The 19367-nt window shown below is 40.1% G+C and overlaps 1 protein-coding gene across 1 annotated transcript; it reads left to right on the top strand.

Annotated features, from left to right (window-relative positions):
* Positions 1 to 1360: 1360 nt before the first annotated feature.
* Positions 1361 to 17636, top strand: ALDH7A1 (aldehyde dehydrogenase 7 family member A1). Its single transcript, XM_062017819.1, has 18 exons — positions 1361 to 1543; positions 1761 to 1814; positions 2666 to 2731; positions 4413 to 4493; positions 6624 to 6747; positions 7294 to 7426; positions 8074 to 8118; positions 9051 to 9128; positions 9996 to 10093; positions 11092 to 11133; positions 12256 to 12350; positions 13230 to 13314; positions 13610 to 13716; positions 14445 to 14561; positions 15038 to 15135; positions 15301 to 15374; positions 16285 to 16360; positions 17136 to 17636. Exons 1-18 carry the CDS (start codon positions 1364 to 1366, stop codon positions 17188 to 17190), a joined length of 1608 nt encoding a protein of 535 aa, XP_061873803.1. The 5' UTR covers positions 1361 to 1363; the 3' UTR covers positions 17191 to 17636.
* Positions 17637 to 19367: the final 1731 nt, after the last annotated feature.

Genomic DNA, 19367 nt, shown 5'->3' with positions numbered 1-19367 from the left:
GATCTCTAAAGGCTCCTTCCAATCCTACTATTCTACGATTCTATGAACAGCTCAAGAAATGCTTCACACCTCTGGGTCAGTAGATCAAAACAAGCTCACTCCAGGTCAGGTATGATAGACATGTATCCAACAGGTTTTTTGTATGGTCTGCCAGACAAATCATGGACAAATAACTCCAGCAATTGATCTACCATATAATCTATAAGACAGCTGCTTGAGATCAAGGTTGTGAAAGTGAGGTGTCAAAGCAGGGGAAGAAAGTCTGTAGTGCTGTTGTCTTGATGGTGTTTGTTCTCTGAGTGGACGTAAGTTTTCATCTTCTTGCTCAAAAAAAAGTTTTACCTTTCAAATGCACAAATTTCCCTTTTGAGCTGCTTTTGCTTGAGATTCTTTGTCTGTTCCTCTTGAAGGTGATGAGATTACTGCTTTTTTTTTTTTTAATAGAAGTTTTGTAGAATCCAAATGAGGTTTTGTCAGTGAGAACTTGACCTTGCACATAGTGAAGCCTACAGCATCTTCAGCTTTCTTTCAAGACCACTTCATGATACTAATCGGTTTACATAATCCAAAGATGTTTTTCACTTCACAAAATGACTCAATCAGCCATTTTTTAAAGAACAAATTATTTCTAGTTAATGCATTTTACAGTAAACAAAAAGTGTGCAGCTGTGGAAACCAAAAGATGAATTATGGCATACTTGAGACCACTGGCATTCTTCACTTCTTTAAGTAGGTGTTAAGGCATTTAAAGCTTAGTAGTGGTGTCTGTTTGGTTTGGTCATTCAGAAAATACTGCAAACAATATTGTAAAATACTGAAAACAAATAGTATTTTGTGATCATAGTAGTCATCCCAATTTGTAAGGGGAAGTTAAAAAATGCAATAAAAATCGCTTGCAGGTTTTCAAGCGCAGTGTTTATTGAGCTGGCACGTACCTACATCAGTCTTGCGTACAGGAAATGTGAAACGAAAGGTTCGTACACTGCCAAACACTGGCCAGCTTAGACGCTAAAACCACTCGTTTTAGGTAACGCCTACTTTAAGGTACGCCTACTTTAGCGCACTCTAATTCCTGCTTTGCTGAATAAGGCACGCTATGTGGGGGTTTCCCCCCGTTTTGCGACCTGTGTGTTCCTCTACCCCTGCAATTGAAACCTCCCGTGACTGGCAGCGCGGGAGGCAGCCGCCGGGCGGAGGGTGGCGCGGAGGAGGAGCCGGGCGGGGCCGGCAGGGGGCGGGCTGGCGGGGGCCGGGGCGGGAGCGCGCCTGCACTTCCACCAATGGGCGGCGGCGGCGGGCGGGGCGCGGCGTGGCGTCCACCGCGGCGGGTCCTGCTCTGCCGCCCCGTGGCGGCCTGGGAGCGATGCTGAGCGTGCGGCGAACTGTCGCGCTGTTGCTGCCGCTGCGGGCCGGGGCCGGGGCGCCTGCAGCCGCAATGGCGACCCTGCTGATCAGCCAGCCGCGTTACGCCTGGCTGAGGGAGCTGGGCCTGCAGGAGGAGAACCCGGGCGTGTACAACGGGCGCTGGGGCGGCGCCGGCCAGGTGCAGAGGGGCAGGGGGAGCCGGGCCCGGGCGGAGAGGTGCCGCGTCGTAGCTGGGCCTCGGCGGGGCTCCTTGGGACAAACGGGCGAGCGCGGCCCCCCTACTGACCATCCCCCTCCGTCGCGCTACCGACCACCCCCCTCTCGCTGCTGACCACCCCCTCTGTCCCTTTGCTGATCACCCATCTCCCTCTGCTGACCACCCCTTCCCACTGTAGGTGGTGACGACCTACTGCCCCGCGAACAACCAGCCTATCGCCAGCGTCCGGCAGGTAGGTGCGGCTCTGGGCGGGCAGGGGAGCTGCTGGAGCAGAGCAGACCTCTGGCCCCCCTGGCCGGCGCGAGGGTTGCTCGATCGCCGACTTAGGAGCTGCTCCGCTGCTCGAGCGGCTTCGGGAAGGGCATGAGACCACCCAGTGGGTGACAGCCGGGGCCGGAGGAGATTAGGTCCATTGGAGCCCGTCGCCGCCAGGGCTGTCGGCTGTGAGGGGCCTGTGGGATCTCAGAGCATAGAAACTGGCCATTCAGACAACACTCCCTCCCCCTTACATGTTGGGAAGACCGAGGGTCTCTCCTGCCCGTATTCATTTATTTCGAGAGGGAGTTGCGGAATAGGGGTGGATTGCAGCTGCTCCTGGAGCTGGATGGCCGGAGGGGAGGGGGCAAGCAACGTGGCCGTCCACGTGATGAATTTAGGGAAGTTCTCACTATAAGAGTACTGTTATGGCACCAACCTACTCCCTTTGTGTACTAGGATTGAATTAACCTTTTATGTCCAGTGAGGCTGGTGGAGTAGGACAGTCCTCACAACCTTTGTTTAATATTGTTCATAGTAGTGGTAAAAGAAGGTACGTGAATATATGATGAATGCTTCCCTTGTAACTCTTCTTTATGGAGCATCCTTTGTCATCTGAAGGAAAATTTCGGATGTGTTTAGGCAGCACATACGCTTTTCCTCAACAGTAGCTTGAAGCAATTCAGCACACCAAATGGCAATGTGTAAACTTCCTGTGACAGTATAGTTCAGTACTATCCACTAGAAATGTCTTGGGTTGGATACAGAAGCTTCATCTGGGATGTTTGGCTTTCCTAACTTTTTTCTTTGACATGCTTCTTCATGTAGGCTAGTTTGGAAGATTATGAAGAAACAGTAAAGAAGGCTAAAGAGGCATGGAAGGTCTGGGCTGATGTAAGTTAGCAGAGACTTCTCTTCTTGTAAGGTATCTGGCAGGTAAAGGCTATTAAATTCCACTATCAGGTGGAGGTGTGAAAAAAAATGCATACTGTGTATGTTGCATTAATGCAAGAATCTGCAATAAGGACATCAAGAAATAAATCTGGACAACTCGCACACATTATGATTGAGGTACAAAGATGAGGACATTGACTTGTGGAAAATGTTTGCTTTGAAAAGCCTGACAAATTTACCCAAGTTTCATGCCTGTAAGCCTTGCCAACAGGTCTGCTGAAGTTGAGAAACCTTGTAGCAAGCAAAGGTCCCTGTGGGTGTGTTTAACTTCATGTTGCCACCTGCTTTCTCCTGCAAGAACTCGGCAGAATACTTGCATATGCAACTTGTGATAATCTTGTGGAGTGAGAAAGATTACTGGCTTTGAATGTGCTTTTTGTGTTCACTAGCTGTCCTGGTGCATTCATGGTACTTCATGAAAAAAACTGTGTTACTCCAAAACTTCAATGTTAAGTTGCTGTGCCAGACAATAGCTGAACTATTTTCTTTAGCAAGCTGTAGTTCTTAGGGCAGCTGTCCATGTTACGGCGAGCCAGCACCCATTCTCTTGTTCCCCATGCCAGGCTTGATTTTATAGCTACCTACTGTTTCTCTGATAGAAGTTGAAACCTGAATTTCATAAGGTATTAGGGCATTCTGTATCTTATCCAGCAAAGTAGTTTGCCTTGCCCAAAGATAACAAGGTTTAAGATGAACACAACAGCTTCCTCAGGATGTGTTAGTACGTGTTCTTTTGTTACAGTATGTGAATGTAACATTGGCGAGTGTGTGCCAGCTCCTAATATATTTGGAAACAATCTGAAAGCAATCTACAGATAACAAGGAATCAACACGATCAAATGCTTTAAAGCCTTGTCTCAAAGCCATTTCCTTTTATTTGGGGAATTTTATTTTTTTGAAATGAGATTATCTGAAAGACTTCATCTGTAAAGAGAAGCCTGTATGGTTTATGTATTCCTCATTCTATTCTTTCCAGAGAATTGCTCTTTATCTACAGCTTCTAACTCTGTAAATGCTCTTGCATGCATATAGTTTATTATTGATCCTAGCTATTATTATCTAACATACTGATACCTCGTTTAAAAAAAACAAAATCTATTAGTACTTGGTATATCTGTTTAATTTTTCCATGGCTGTGGCTTCTGTGTGTCTCAGCATCTGCTGACAAAATAGTGTCATCAGCCATTGTCATACCAAAAAAAAGTGTTTGAAAATGTGATGTTAAATACACTTCAAAAACTCCAAAACCAGTAAGTATGCTTTTATAAAAAATGATTGTTTCTTGGTTGCAGCTAATTGTTTGGGGGCATTGTGGATTGTGTAGCTGAGCAGAAGTAGTAGAGGTAACAATCTGAAGAGTTCTACCAGCATTCAGTGGAACTGAAGTCTTGAATAGGCATAAATATGTGCAGTATTATCAGTCTCTCTGAGGCCGCAAACAGTTTCTTGTAAAGCAGTGTGCATGATAAGAATGAATGAATTACCATTTCTTGGAAAGACTGGGGAAAGAGCACAGCAATCAGTAATTACTTACTGCTGGAGTAGAAAGCTAGCAATATGTGTGCAGCAGGAGTCACAGCTGTTCAGTCTCAGAGGGATTCTTCTGTTTTATTTTGACTAGATTCCTGCACCTAAGCGTGGAGAAATAGTGCGACAGATTGGTGATGCCCTCAGACAAAAAATCAAAGTTCTAGGAAGCTTGGTAAGGTGTTCTGAGAAGTCACTTAACATTGTGGGGGTGGTGGTGGGCAGCAGGGTGGGCAGGAATGGGGTGTGAGGTATGTCCAAATGGGATTTCTCCATTTTTAGCATACCACCCTGCAATATTAACCTTAATTGTTACAGTGCTGTTAGTTCTCTTAGCCTGCCTGAATACATTTTAATTAATGTAATTAATTTCCCTTAAAAAAAGGAAAATAAAAAGTAAGATTGAGTTCTGGCATGCTAACCTGAAAATGATAGAACATAAATGGAAAAAGAAAATGCCATTCATTCTGAGCCTGTATTCTGTCTGTGAAGAGTGTTACAACACTTGCCCTGCTGTTTTCCCACTTGCCTGTAAAATGGGACACTTGATGTTAGAAGTGCCCTTAAAAAACCTTCCTCTAATACAGAGCTTTTAACCTCCCGCTCTCTCTGACTCTCTGCAGGATTTTGCAAACTGATGCAGGGAGGGAGGTATAAGGCTTCAGAAGATGGGGTGGTCTTAATGAGATCTTCTTGCAATGCTGTGTAGGACATAAAGGCTGAAGGGTGGCTCCTTTAAAACACTTGCTAGTTGCTAGGGGAGAAAAGGATACAAGCAGGAAACATTCCTTTTACCGGGCTTGCTAGTGTATGCTGCTATTCCGAAGCAGCTGTCAGTGAATAACTCCTTGTGTAGCCAAGCCCATATTGTTCAACTACAAAACTTTGTTCTGCTGTTTACCGTGATGATGTCTCCTGAGCAGAGTTTCTGTGGTGGAGTTGGACTGCTAACATAATTCTGTATTCAAAAGTGGTATAACTTCTTCCCTGGGGAGCTGGTGAATTCCCTGGTGAATTTTGCCTCATGTTTCTGGACAAAACTTGTTGCTTGTTACCAGGGCATTTCTGGAGTTTTCCCCAATAGATGTTAAATCTGTTCACCCCTTGCAGGATAGGGTGTGAACTTCAAGGTGGAAGTTGTGCAGTAGGTATCCAGATTTTAGGACTTTTTCTGGCTTTAGCATATGTAAAAGGGAACAGTGCAGCAACTCACTGTTTCGTATGCTATTGGAAATTTCCATCTTCACCTCACAGAGTCCTTGTCAAGTACCCAGATGTATCTCCCCTGTAGTTACGTGCTCACCACTGTGTTTCTTAGTAAATATGTCTGATCCTCCTCCTTTCTGCAAAGAGATATGGGCCACTCTTTCTGTTTGGAGATGACCACAAATATCATAGAAATATCCAGAAATATATTCACCTTTATTTTAACCTTTGCATGTGGATTAAAATCTTGTGGCAATCCTTCTGATTTTATTCCTCACATAGTAGGTTTTTTCAGAGTACAATCATCAGTCTAAAAGTGGCAGGAGACACATGAGTTGCACGTAGATATTGGAGCATGATTGTAAAATTAAGTGAGGGTCAGTGGCTCACTCTGGCCAGTTCCTGAGTTAGTGAATTTTCTCACTTTTGGAGGAAAATGTCTTTTCCAGTTTATTTTCATTGGTTATGTATTTGTGCTTGTAACAGAAAGACATAGTTTAGGTTTTACTTCAGCTGAAAAAAAAAAAAAAACCCAAAACCAAACAACCAAAAGAACCCCTACCAGAAAACTGATACTGAACATCTGAGGTAAGTAAAATAAGAAGTGTGGACATTTTCATCAGTGCCTGAAAGCGTAATCACTCAAGCTCAGTTTGAGATGTTGTAAAATGAATGCTTTGCTTATGAAAAATATAAATTACTGTTTTCTTTTACTAGAGCAGACTAATGCCTCTTTTCCAAGTTATTCCATCCCCAGTCCCTAATATATGCAAATATCTTGAGAGAAATTCAGTGTTTCCTATGCCTCATTACTGTTGGATACTCCTTTAAGTAGATTATGTTTAAGTTCCTCTGCTAATTTCCTCTTCTGATTTCCTCCTTTTATATGGGAATGTAACTCCTGTTGAGTTGTCTGTTGTGTTCTTTCTTTAAGCAGTGGTTAACTCAGGAAGAGGGGAGTCTCTTCTAATGGAAAAAGATGTATAAAATCTTACTTGTTGTACAAGATACACCTGGTATTAATGGGAGACAAAATGTATTGGGGAATGCAAGGGAATTTTATTTTAAAATAATTTTGTCTTGCTCTTGGCTTTTTCAGGTCTCTTTGGAAATGGGAAAGATTTTTGTCGAGGGTGTTGGGGAAGTGCAGGAGTATGTTGATGTTTGTGACTATGCTGTTGGTTTGTCTCGAATGATTGGTGGACCTATTTTACCTTCAGAAAGTAAGTATCTGTGTGTGTATGTTAATTACCTGTTAAGGGGTTTTTGTACAAATGAGGAAACATAGCTTGTGATACATCTGTGATGTAGTGCAGCAAAGTTTCTGTAGTGTGCATTATTTAGGGAGCATGTTTTCTAGGAATGGATGTGCTGGTGGGCAGTAGTACCACCTAATGCTATACACCACAGGCTAGGTACTTCAAGAGGGGCAAAAGATTTTCTCTTCACTCTGCGAAGTGTTAGATTCTCTTTGATTTCTTTGTTGCTTAAGGTGCTAGAGAAAAGTATCCATCAGCAGTGTGCTTGGAAGGGAAAGACCTTGGTGTCAGTTACTGAGTAGCAAAGAATCACTGTTCTTTTAACTAGTTGAAATAGTAGAACTTCATGTTACTAAGTTTTGCCACAATCTAACTAACCTCATTCCAGTGAGCTGCAGAGCATGTGCGGTACAGCTCCCCTCAAGCTGATGCTCTGATGGACAGAGGAATGATGCTGCACACCTTGCTCACATGGATGCAAATTGCATTACATTGTGTCTTTTCTTTCAGGACCTGGCCATGCCCTTATAGAGCAATGGAATCCCATTGGATTAGTAGGAATCATCACGGCCTTTAACTTCCCTGTAGCAGTTTATGGGTGGAACAGTGCAATTGCAATGATTTGTGGAAATGCATGCCTTTGGTAAGGTGTAGCTCTCCAGCATGCTTATGGTATTTTAAGATCAAGAAACTATTATCTCAGGGATGAATTTGTTATCAAATATCTGGTGTTTGTCTAAATGTGGTTCTTACATAGGCTTAATCTCTGCTTATTTTTAGGTTCACTTGTAGTCAGAGAGCTTTATTTTGCTGTAACCTTTTCTATGAGCTACTGCAATTCAGACCTGTCCAGGGCTTAGACAAATGGCCTGTTAATAAAGAACTCAGGTTGAGGTCTTGCAGCAGTGGTAGCAAGCAGTTAAATATATTCAGAATGAATACAACTAAAATCAAGAGTCTAAATAAGCAACTTTATTTCCTCTCCTGGCTCATGCTTTGCTTTTGTCTACCTGCTTCGATCTAATGTTTGGCATAGCTTTTGTCCATGGGTATTTCTATAGTACGTCTGAATCACAGAATCATAAGGGACCTCTGAAGAACACTCAGCTGGGGAAAGAAATGTCTCCTTTCCTGTCATAGCATACATCTGAAGGCCACCCTAACCAAAGTGTGCTGTATTTCAGATACTATAAACATTGCATGTTTATATTATTTCATATTCTCAAAGAATTGAAAGATGATAATGGAATTATTTGTTTAATTGGGGTGTTGTATTTTTTTTCCTTTTAGGAAGGGTGCTCCTACAACATCCCTTATTAGTGTTGCTGTTACAAAGTGAGTTCTGTTTTTTCACTTTCTGTTTTGTTTTTTAAACAACTTCTGTTTGAGATGGTGCTTTGGTGCTTAGCAGTTAGAAGAGCTGCTTTCCCTTTCTTACCTAAGAAGTAACAGTATGTAGATATTTGTGTATGCGCATATATATATATATATGGGATGTTACTTATAGCATTGGCCATTTTTTCTTGGGACCAGGGCTCTGCTTCTGCCTAAGTAGGGCTATCCAACATGGTTTGCTTCCTTATGGAAAGTGAATTGTTCATAAAACTCAGCTTTCCTCAATCACACACCCATGTTTCAGAGTTATCCTTTTTTCATGGAATCTCAGCCCAATGTCAGTGCCCACTTTCTTGCCAGATTCTTCTGGTTGGCGGTGTAAACCTATATCCTGAAGATGCCTTCACACGATCTTTATTATCCAAACGTAGTAAGACCTTAGCATGCCTTTCTAGGGTTGAAAAGCTTACTATATTAGCATTTTAAATACTTGCCTGTTGTGTACTACAAAAAACATTTATTTTAAAATGCTAACGATAAATAGACCCTTTTGAAATGACTAATTAGTAAGTCTGCTTTAATATTAACTCCTGAGAACAATGACCCCAAACTTCTTTTGAGTATTTTATGTAGCTCCATGAAGTTACATAAACATCTCTCTAAGGCCAAGGTTTTTACCCACTGATCTAATGTTTTGCTGTGCCAGATGTGTGGACACAGAATTAATATATTTTAGATTCTTACTTCTTTGTCAGCTGTGATTGTAACTCCAGAGTCCTTAATGAGAGAACGACACATAATTAACTGTAAGACTGCTGCTTATAAAAAATCTGTAGCTTGTTGAAGTACACAGTCAGACAGTTTTAAAGATTCATTCCCTGTATACATACATCTGTCAGAAGTCTCTGAAACACTTACATCTCTCATTCCAGGATAATTGCCAAAGTCTTGGAAGATAACAAGGTGCCTGGAGCAGTCTGTTCTCTGGTTTGTGGTGGAGCAAACATTGGGTAGGTAACTTTTCTTTGTTTTGTGAAGATGTGTGGAGAGTAAAGAGTAAGCTTTGGCATACTGCTCGTGAGGTTACTGTGATCTCCATGAGTTTGCAACACCTACACATACCTGTTGTCATTGTTTTTATCAACTGTTCTGAAACTCTGGCCCTACTGTAAACATAACACATATTTCTACTTGCTGTTGTAAGGTCAGCTGCTAACAAATAAATCATCAAATATATAATGATGAGACATGACTGATACATTCTACTTCTGCATATGCTTACACCCAAAGAGTACAGCTAGTATTAAATTCCATTCATGATGTTCTTAAGAGCTTTCAGTTTCTTGTCTGTTGGCCTTTTGGACCACCTGAGGAAGAGAATATTGTCATTTTCCATGGCAATATGCACCTGCTCACAGGTGCATAATGATGCTTTGAAATCTAATTGTTTTGTTTAGTTATTACAGTGTGGAGTTCTCAGTACAAATGTATATACAGATGGATCTTTTGGGCATTTAAAAGAAGACATAAGAGATGGTAACCATTAAAAAGAGTTATAGATAAGCCTATTTTCTTAGGAATCTAGCAATTTGAGCTGATCTCACTATGTACTTCAGACTGAATTTCAAAACTAGTACAGTCGATATTTTTACTGTCTGAGAAGGGGAGAGAAACAGCCTTCTGCCTGTTTTCTGTAATCAGAAAAGAGGAAGCATCTTCTCTGTCATCTGATCAATCACTTACCTGATGTTTTCAAAGAAGTTGCTCTGACTTTAAAATATCTCTCTAGTTGAAGCTGGTTGATATGGAAGGTACAAGCAGCTTTTCCAGCTGTCTGCCCTTCTGTTGAATGTGGTTATATGTCTTCCATTGTGCAGGACAGCAATGGCAAGAGATGAGAGAATGGACCTGTTGTCCTTCACTGGGAGCACGAAAGTGGGCAAGCAAGTAGCACTTATGGTTCAGGAGAGATTTGGTGAGTGTGTGGGATCTCCTCCATTTCTTTCCATGGTTGGGAAAGGCAAGGGTTCTTAGGCCACAGGATTTTAAATTAACAGCTTGTTACACTTACTTCTTGTTACCTTTCTTTTTTGTTTTGTTTTGTTTTTAACTTGGTGGAAACTGGATATTGCAACTGCTCAGAGCTGTACACTGTATTTTTCAGTTGGTTCTATCACAACTTGTTTTTTTCCAAGGTATCCACAAACTCATGGTCCTAACAGTTAAGTCATGGTGGGCTGGGGGGATGTCCAAGAGAATGGAGATTTTCAGGATTACCAGCCAGAGCCTATGGTCTTTTGGCAGTGTGTTCATAGAGAAAGGCCTTGTTACTTTTTGCTTATTATACATACAGGAGAAAAGTTAGCAGTTTTGAGGTGCTGTTTTCATTGCAAATATTTCAAAGTGTACAGTCATGAGTCCATGCATAGATGCTGGATTCTAGCTCTTTAGTTTTAAACAGAAAACCTTATTAACAGATTTTCTCAGTTTTGTGCATTTAAAGTTTATAGGAGTGTTTAAAAAAAAAAATCACCTGGAAGACGGTGATTCTTTCTGTCAGATTTTAGGTAAAACATGCCAGAGAAACAAAAAGCCCAGTTAAATTTTATGTGTGCATTTTGATCTTCGTAACATCTCCTCCCCTTCTTTGTCTGCATCATACTATTTATGCTGCAACATTTTCTGTTTTCATATTTTCCTTTCCAGTGCTATTTTTGCCTATTTTTTAGAGCTTCTTTCTGCCTAACAGCCCTCCAGGTATCTTTCTTCACAATATAGGATAGATGTAGTAATTGGTGTGATTTTCTGTTTTGGCTAGAGTAATTAATTGACTATGATGCCTAAAAGTTTTTGTTTATCCAGAAAAATACATTTAGTGAAATTTAGCTCCAGTTAGAGGTAACCTCACTGAATGAGGTGTTGTGAATACATGTGTGTGACATAAACTGTTTTGTGTGTTTTGTGTGTTATCAGGTCGGAGTCTGCTGGAACTGGGAGGAAACAATGCCATTATTGGTAATATGCACTGTAGAAGTTTAGTCCCATATATAATATTTGGATCTTAGTATAAAAATGTGTGTAGCATGTTGTACCTTTTTTCTTTTTCTTTCTTTTTTTTTTTTCCTGAAAGTTCAAGCTCTTCACCATTGAAGTGAAGGATGGAATGAGAGAAGCTCCAGTAATGGGATGTGGACAATGCTAAAGAAATGTGATTTTAGGACAGTTCTTATCTTGTGAACACCACATGTTTAGCATTTTAGAATATAAGTATGTGTAGATAAAGTCTAAGATACAATACTTGAAAGTAAAGCATGCAAATATTTATTTCAGCAGATTTTACAGCATTTATTTTACAGATTTAAGTAGCTTAGGGTTTGATCTAGTTCCCATATAAAAACATAGTTACTGTAAGGCTGAGAGATGTGGCAGAAAGATAAGCTGTTGTCTCATTGTGTTGTAGCCTCAGTTTCACCTTTCTCATATTCTGAACAAATGTAATTGCCTATGTAGAATATTAATCTCTTTTGAAAATCATATTTTTCTCTTTTATTGTACTGCTTCACAGCTGGAAGCATAAACTTGTGTCTAATACTTAGAAATTTGTTTCCTTTTTGGTATGACAGTCATGCTTTTCCTGCAATTGGCTTTGAATGATGTCACAAATGTTGTTTCATTGGACTTTGTTCCAGATTTAATGATAATTTTGGATACTTAGAGAATTTTGAAGGACTGGTTAAGCTGAGTGATATTCTGGGGATCCTTTGAGGGTTGTACAGTCTAGCTTTGCTGCTAGACTACTCAGTGAGCAAAGAACAAGGTGAAGAAACAGCAAGAAATTGTTTGTAGGTTCTCCAATTAAAAAGAAGTTCTTTTCAAGCTTTGTTGCAAAAGACTCTTCAGTAGTTTAGACCTACATTTATATCCAATGCGGTGTGTTAATTCCAGCTGTAAATGTAATGGGAATTTTTAGGAGTTTCTGTACATCTTGGTGGCTATGCTAGTGTGGACTATTCCTTATGCTTCTCAACCGACTTGCCAGTTGGCAAGTTGGCAATATTGTGTAGTGTCTTCAGTTTTGAGAACTGCCTGTTACTTCACGTTACTTCAGTAACATGCTGATGTTTTAATTTTTTTAAGTGTTTGATGATGCAGATCTGAACCTAGTCATCCCGTCTGCTCTATTTGCTGCTGTGGGAACAGCAGGTCAGAGGTGTACAACTGCAAGGCGGCTGGTGAGTAAGTGTGTGTTGCCTGGTTTGGGTAGCTCTGAATTTAAACTTTGTTTTAAATTACCTCAGAAAATTCCTTACAATTCTTAATGTGATGGAGAGCTACAAATTATCTTTGAAACACACTTTTACTTTGTCCAAAATAATTTCCCATCATACTTGAGATGCTCATTTGTCATTCCACTATAATTCTAGCTCTAAAGAGCTTCTTTCTTTGTGTTTCTAAATGTTTCTATCTAGTGCTAAAACTCAGGAAAAGAAAATGTATCATACTTCCTGTGTTTCTCTGGTTCCATTGACAGAGCTTCTTTTCTCATGCTGCTATAAATTTTGGTGGAGGTTTTAGAGTTCAGCAAAGCAAGGCAGGATGTGTTGCTTGCTTTTTAAAATTCGTTTTTAAGCAGTCATTTTCAGCAAATTTAAAGATGTTACAATGTCAGCTTGTGTTGCCCTGTAGTCTTTTCAAAGATGGATTGATTGTGTAAATATTTGTCAAGAGTGATGTGGGTTAACTTTGGGTGCATAAGACAGGCCTGATTCCTCAAATTATAACAATAAAAATCACTCAATTATTTGTCCTGAAACAACTGAAAAGTTTTCAGAACACATTAATATCATTGATCTGAGATGGGGTAAAGGTAAAACAAGCTTTTATTTCTTTCATACCTTTATGGTGAATATTTAAAATCTTCATTTCATGGTGTGGATGCCATTTCCAGGCCTTGCTTATGTGCTTATGTGTTTGTTTTTAACTTTGGGATTTGCTGAATGTAAGCAATGCTATCTCCATGCTTCGTTCATTCCTTTTCAAAGTGCATAGTGCCTCAGGACAAGTTGCATGGTCTGAGCTGTCTTGCAGCCTTCTCACCACATTTTTTTCAGTTCCTCCATGAAAGCATCCATGATGAGGTGGTGGCAAAGCTTGCTAAGGCCTATGCCCAGGTCCGCATTGGTGATCCATGGGATTGTAAGTAACTGTTACCAACCCCTGATTTTAGGAAACAAGTTCCTGCTTGTTGCCTTCTGTTTAAATTCCAAAGAAGTGGTTGATGAAAGCTACCTAATTTTAGCAGTTCACCAGGGAGTAAGGATGGCTGGTTTCATTTAAAGCACAAACTCTGAAAGGGAGGTGAAGAACCCAGCTAATACTAGTCATCTTGGACAGATTAAATAATTACTCACAAAGTGTCAAGATAAGAATATTTGCGAACTTTAAGAGTTTTGCTGAAAGTATATATGTCTTTGAATCTTTTTGGTTTTAGCTGACACTCTCTACGGGCCTCTTCATACCAAAGAAGCAGTGAAAATGTTCCTTGATGCAGTAGAACAAGCAAAACAACAGGGTGGCTCTGTGGTTTATGGTGGAAAGGTGACTTGCTTTTATTCTGTTACATTCAGTGCTCTAGGGAAAGACTACAGTGACATGGTAGCTTAGGCCAAGATTGTACCTCAGTTTGTCCTGTCAGCCATTGGAGGATGTTAGTCTGAGAAAGTTTGAATTGTTATTCTGTCTTTAGGGTAAAGATGCATCTACCTGGAAGCTACCTTCTCCTCCAAGAATTGTCTAAGAGCTTTTGGCTGTTCCTTGAACCACTTGCTAGCTGCAAGTGATGGTGAAAATACAATCAGCAATGTAAATTTTGGGTATGGAACGTGTAACAAAGAAAGTGCTGATTCACAATATCAAACTTCAGGAAATATCGGAGCTTCAAGAGAGCCACTTGCACATCTTCTTAATGTGGGATGTTTAATTCTCATGGACTTAACGTTCTGGGAATTCTTGTGTTTCATTGGCATCTGCTACCTTTTAAGTTCTAGTAAGCTTACTAATCAGCTTATGAGTAGGAGAAAGGACACGTCTTTTGTAAGCTGCTAAGCTTTGAGATTTCACTAATTCCTTAGTAGATAAGTTTTGCTTCTGTGTTTAAATATGTAAATGAGTAAAATTTGTCTACTTCAGATGACCTGACATTCTACATCTGACTGCTAGGCACAACTATAGTAATCAGACCACAATGGATTCCCTTCTTAGAGCAGTACTGAGCAGGTTTCTGGTTTGAACTTACTCAATTGTTTCTTCTTTTATGTATTTTGAAGGTTATAAATCACCCTGGAAACTATGTTGAACCAACCATTGTGACTGGCCTTCCTCATAATGCACCCATTGTCCACACCGAGACATTTGCCCCCATACTGTATGTGCTGAAATTTAAGGTAAAATAGCAGCAGGGGGTGGGAGGGAGGGTTAGTTAGATGTCAAGGATGCTAAGAGCAGAGTCAGGAGAGAGATTTCATGTGTCTGTTATGTTCATATGTTTGCTTCAAGAAGTCGTAACTTGTTCTGCGCTGTGGGATACCTACTATAATAGCATACTGAGTAGCTACACTTCGGCATTTTCTGTGAAGAACACTGGCGTTAAGATGAGAGTCTGTGCAGGACTAGATGTTTAATTTTCATGTCAACCTGCTCAAAACCAGGCTATGTGTTCTGTGCAGTAGGGGAGATATCTGGACCTTGACCTGGTCCATGTGGATTTGTCAAGTAGTATTCAGTACATTACCGTTATGGCAGTAGCAGGTGGGGTTTTTTTCTCACAGTGCTTCTTTTCTCACAGTGCTTCACAGAAAAGCAGTGTAGCTGCTTTTCTATGGGTGGTTGTAATTTAACCATTGACACATGCTGCTTTTAGGAGGAAGAAGAGGTTTTTGCCTGGAATAATGAAGTAAAACAAGGTCTTTCCAGCAGTCTTTTTACAAAGGATTTGGGAAGGATTTTCCGCTGGCTTGGGTATGATTTAAATTATTTTTCTGCCTTCCTGAAGCATAAGATCACTGTAATTCATGTCTTTTGTAAACCTGTGCAGTATGCTTATCGAGCATTTTATAACCCTTGTTTTAGGGAAAGAGCCTTTCCTGATCTTGAGGAGTAATTACATCTTACCTTTGTTTGTAGGCCAAAGGGATCTGATTGTGGCATTGTGAACGTCAACATCCCAACCAGTGGGGCTGAGATTGGAGGTGCTTTTGGTATGTTATGCTTTTTTTCTTTATCCTTCAAATGACTAAATCTTCTGGCATCAGGTCTAGAGGCTTGGTATTATTCCTCAGGCTTCATTATTTTTAAAGCTGGGGGGATTTTTTTTTTCCTAATGTCTATGAAAGACAGTAAAGTTTTACACCATAAAACTAGTGCAATTTAGGCCTCTTTGTCTCATTTTTCAAGGTCCATTTAAATTATATGAAGAAATCAGTGAAGTTAATTTTGAATTATACTGCTTTGTCAGAAAACAGAAATTGACTACAGGTAGCTTTTCAGCTTTTGAAAAATATATATTTGGTTTTTAAATATTCCATGTATTTTTTTTTTCCCTCTCTGTCAAGGGAATATGACTCAGGAGTATGTTCTGAATGTGTTTAGAGATTTGGTTAAGTGGAAAACTGTTAAAAACAATGTTAATTAAAACAGTCTTGAGCATTTCTATTGTGTATGTTTGCATGTGTATATACAAATTACAGCATAAAGTATTTTTGTGAGAAAGTCTTTAAAATACAGTTTTGCCTTTATTTCTGTTTTTGGTATACGCTGAAGGAAGTGGGAGGAGGGAGGAAGAAATACCATTTAAATAGTACAAGAACCATCATATTCTTGTACTCATGTCTTATCTTACAAGAAAATATCTTTAAAACAAGGTCCTCTGATGCTAGCACGATGATGCTTTCAAATCTAGGCAGATATTTTTCAGATCAAGTGTGAGGAGAGAGCTGTCTACATGAATTGTATATGATGCTGTTCTGGTAATTTATTTCAGCTGTTGAACAAGAGCAAAGGGGCAGCTGTTCCATGATTTTTTATAAAAGTCTCCCCTCCTGGAGTTGGTCCAGATTGCCATACTCAAAAAATATATTTAGGTTCTAATTTATAATATTTTTTGTACAGGTGGTGAAAAGCACACTGGTGGAGGAAGAGAATCTGGCAGTGATTCATGGAAACTTTACATGAGACGATCTACTTGGTAAGACAGACTTTTAAAATTCCAAATAAATTACATACAAATGTTCAAAAATTAAGTCCTTGGCTACAGGAGGTTATCTTTACTAAAAGTCAGATAGCCATGTATGAGCGTAATTGTCTTTTCGTCATGCAAGAATTTACATCTGTATTCCTAGTAGGTGGTTGGAAGGGTCTAGATAAGGACCTTTCTTTATTCTCTTCACTGTTTCTCAAAAAGAAAAATTAAAAAAGGTGTTTTTTCCCCTTCTTACCTGACTTCAAACTTAACTAGGAATTAAGTTAGTGAAGCTTGTTAGGAAATACATGAAGTGGCAACCACAGTGAGGGGGCCACTGTTGCCAGTGATGCATGTCTTAGCTACATGTGGGGTAGTTATCCAAAGTTTCCCTGACAGCCTGTAGTGGCTGCCCATTCACGCTGTCTGCTGGCTTCCCTAGCCTCTACCTCTGCTAACTTTGGTTCCATGCCAAGGCTTATGAACATGAAAAGTCCCTCTGATTTTCTGTGTGGACATTCTCCTATTGAGAGATTAAATACAGAATGATACTTTACTTTCCCTTTGATCTGTCAAGGAAGAGATAATGGGGAGTGTGGTATTTCCTGGTACATAGTTCCCACATTGAAAACTGAAGTCAGTTCATAACTTTGTATGTGCAAACTGCTTACAGAAGTCTCCTGTGTATGTGTCAGAAATCAGAAGCCTTGTGCTAGGAAGTGGACTGCATAACATATTTGAGTGATCAAGTCTGGTCTCTGAATACTTGCTTCTCTTCCAGTACAATCAACTACAGCAAGGATTTACCTTTGGCTCAAGGAATCAAGTTTCAGTAACAGCCTTACAAATGGCCATGCCACGAATTCTCCTGGTGTTTCAGAACTACCTTCTAAGCCTCATGCTGAAGAAAAGTAATTATCTGAAACTTAACTGATGCAAAGATAGCAATTCTGTTACAAAATCAATTGCCCTAAAATTGCTTCACTTTCAGTGTGTGAAATTACTACTTCAGTCTTCAAATGAGAAGCATGGGGCCTTTGGGAAGCACGGAGTGTGACTGAAACCAGCAAACCTGGATTTAAGTGGCCTGGATAATCTCTTGCCTTACAACTACATTTCAGTATCAACACTGGCTGTATCCCCTGCCACCGTTGATCTTTCCAGCTAGTAGGTCTAGGCTTACAACTATATGCTGAGTTTGCTACAGATAACTGGTGCTGAGGGGGGTGGACAGGACAAGGCTGTTTGTCAATGCATAAATAAAGGTACATTTTCTGAGATACCTTGGGCTTCTAGGTTTTTTGTTTGTTGTTCTGGAGCAGAAACCTTTTTCACACATTGAACTGGGAGAAGTGTCAATAGGCTGAAAGGACCGCTTCAGTTTCTCTACCTCTACTCTGTGTGGTAGGAGTAAGAACAAGGACTACTGCAGTACCTTGGAATGTCCTCCTAATACTAGGAGTCACAGCCAATGCAGGTTGTCACAGCCCTTGTTACACCCTACAGCCAAAGGAGTGGAAGAGCTGGAGATACAGCCAGGAGTGAATAGACTTCCAGAGGGAATTTTCTAGGGGAAGGCAAATTGTTTCAGTTTACCCTTAGGTGGGAGTTTCTCATGGCCACTGAAGGCTGCAGCCATCAGCAGCATATTTAGCAGGCTTGTTCAGAACCCAGGACAGGAAAAAGCATGGTGCTACAGGGCTGATTTTTAGCTTTCCACAGAGACTTCTGAGGCTTTTAATGTAGTATTTTTGGAATAGATTTCTTTCCCTCTCAATCTTGTGTACTGAATTTCCACAATCTCTGAACATGGCTGAGCTGTTAATTTTGGGCCTAGATTCTAGGACCAGCTTGACTTTTGATTTAGGTTGATGCTGAGATGTTACAACAGCAATGTCATGCAAATTTTGTGACAGTTCCAATGTGACATAATGCTGTCTGGTATTTCACCTTAATATCTAGTTTTGAAATAGGTAACGTTTTGAATTTTACATCAATATTTTGAGTGTCACTTTGTATAGAGCAAAGAGTAGGCAGCTGAAGTTTTTTCCTACTGGGTTTCTTACATGCAGGTGAATTCTCTCCTGTAGTTTGTTATGCTTGGCCATTTAACTAGGAAACAGATTTCATGAAAGCATATTGTGTATTTGCACATAGAAAGAACTGAAATCTCTCATACAGACAGCTCATTAGCAAACAGAGAGCAAAGAAGTGATCCAATTTCCAAATCTAATCATTCTGAAAAGAGTTATAGGAGCTGTATTCAACATTGTGTGAAAACAGTTACAGCAGCTGTATTTGAGACTTTTCTCTGTCATAATGTTACTGTGAAACTCAATAACAAAAAGTAAGTTCAAGAACTTACTTCCTCTTCTTGCATAGTCACATCTGCTCTAGAGAATAGAGGTCTTTTTACTCTTTTTCGATAAAATAACTTCACATGTTACAGGAATAAGGTTAACTGCCATCTCGCTTTAGACATCTGAACTCAGGCCACAAACAGGACAAAAATGGGAGGGTGACTTTGAATAATATTCAGATCATTATCTGAAAATGAGTATTAATGGAAAAAGTGTAGGAATATCATGAAGAGGTTGGCTGTATAGAAAAGACACTAAACATTTTCTTTTTCAAGGTTAACTTGACATTTTGTTCCCCAATAATCCTTTCAGCACAAACTTTTGAGCAGCCTGAAAATCCAGCTCACAAGACTTGTGTGACTACATCACCATGGGAAACACCTTTGTATGCTTCACAGACAGCTTTGAATTTCTTGTAATTTGTTTTTTGCAATTTGCTTCTCTCCACCCTTCTATTTATTAGTTACCTTTTGGTGAATAATCCTATCTGAATTGACTAGCTGAATAACTTCCAGCAAAGTGGCCCTGGGGGGAGAGCTGTTGAAAGACAGCTGCCAATTGTAATAGATATTGGCAAGGATTTAGCTGGCCATAAGCAGCTACAGTTATGATGAAGTATTAAACTGAGGAGGTTTAAAGATACTGGAGGCACC

The sequence above is a fragment of the Colius striatus genome, chromosome Z (assembly GCF_028858725.1).
Source record: "Colius striatus isolate bColStr4 chromosome Z, bColStr4.1.hap1, whole genome shotgun sequence".
Taxonomy (NCBI): domain Eukaryota; kingdom Metazoa; phylum Chordata; class Aves; order Coliiformes; family Coliidae; genus Colius; species Colius striatus.
The sequence above is the reverse complement of the archived record's forward strand: the minus strand, read 5'-3'. Positions and strand labels throughout refer to the sequence as shown.

What these genes read in the sequence shown, in the direction of transcription:
- ALDH7A1 (XM_062017819.1), top strand. Translation starts at nt 1,364, where the DNA reads ATGCTGAGCGTGCGGCGAACTGTCGCGCTGTTGCTGCCGCTGCGGGCC. An exon ending in TATGGTTCAGGAGAGATTTG is followed by an intron (nt 10,094 to 11,091) that starts GTGAGTGTGTGG and finishes GTGTGTTATCAG; the next exon opens with GTCGGAGTCTGCTGGAACTG. An exon ending in CATTGGTGATCCATGGGATT is followed by an intron (nt 13,315 to 13,609) that starts GTAAGTAACTGT and finishes TTTTGGTTTTAG; the next exon opens with CTGACACTCTCTACGGGCCT.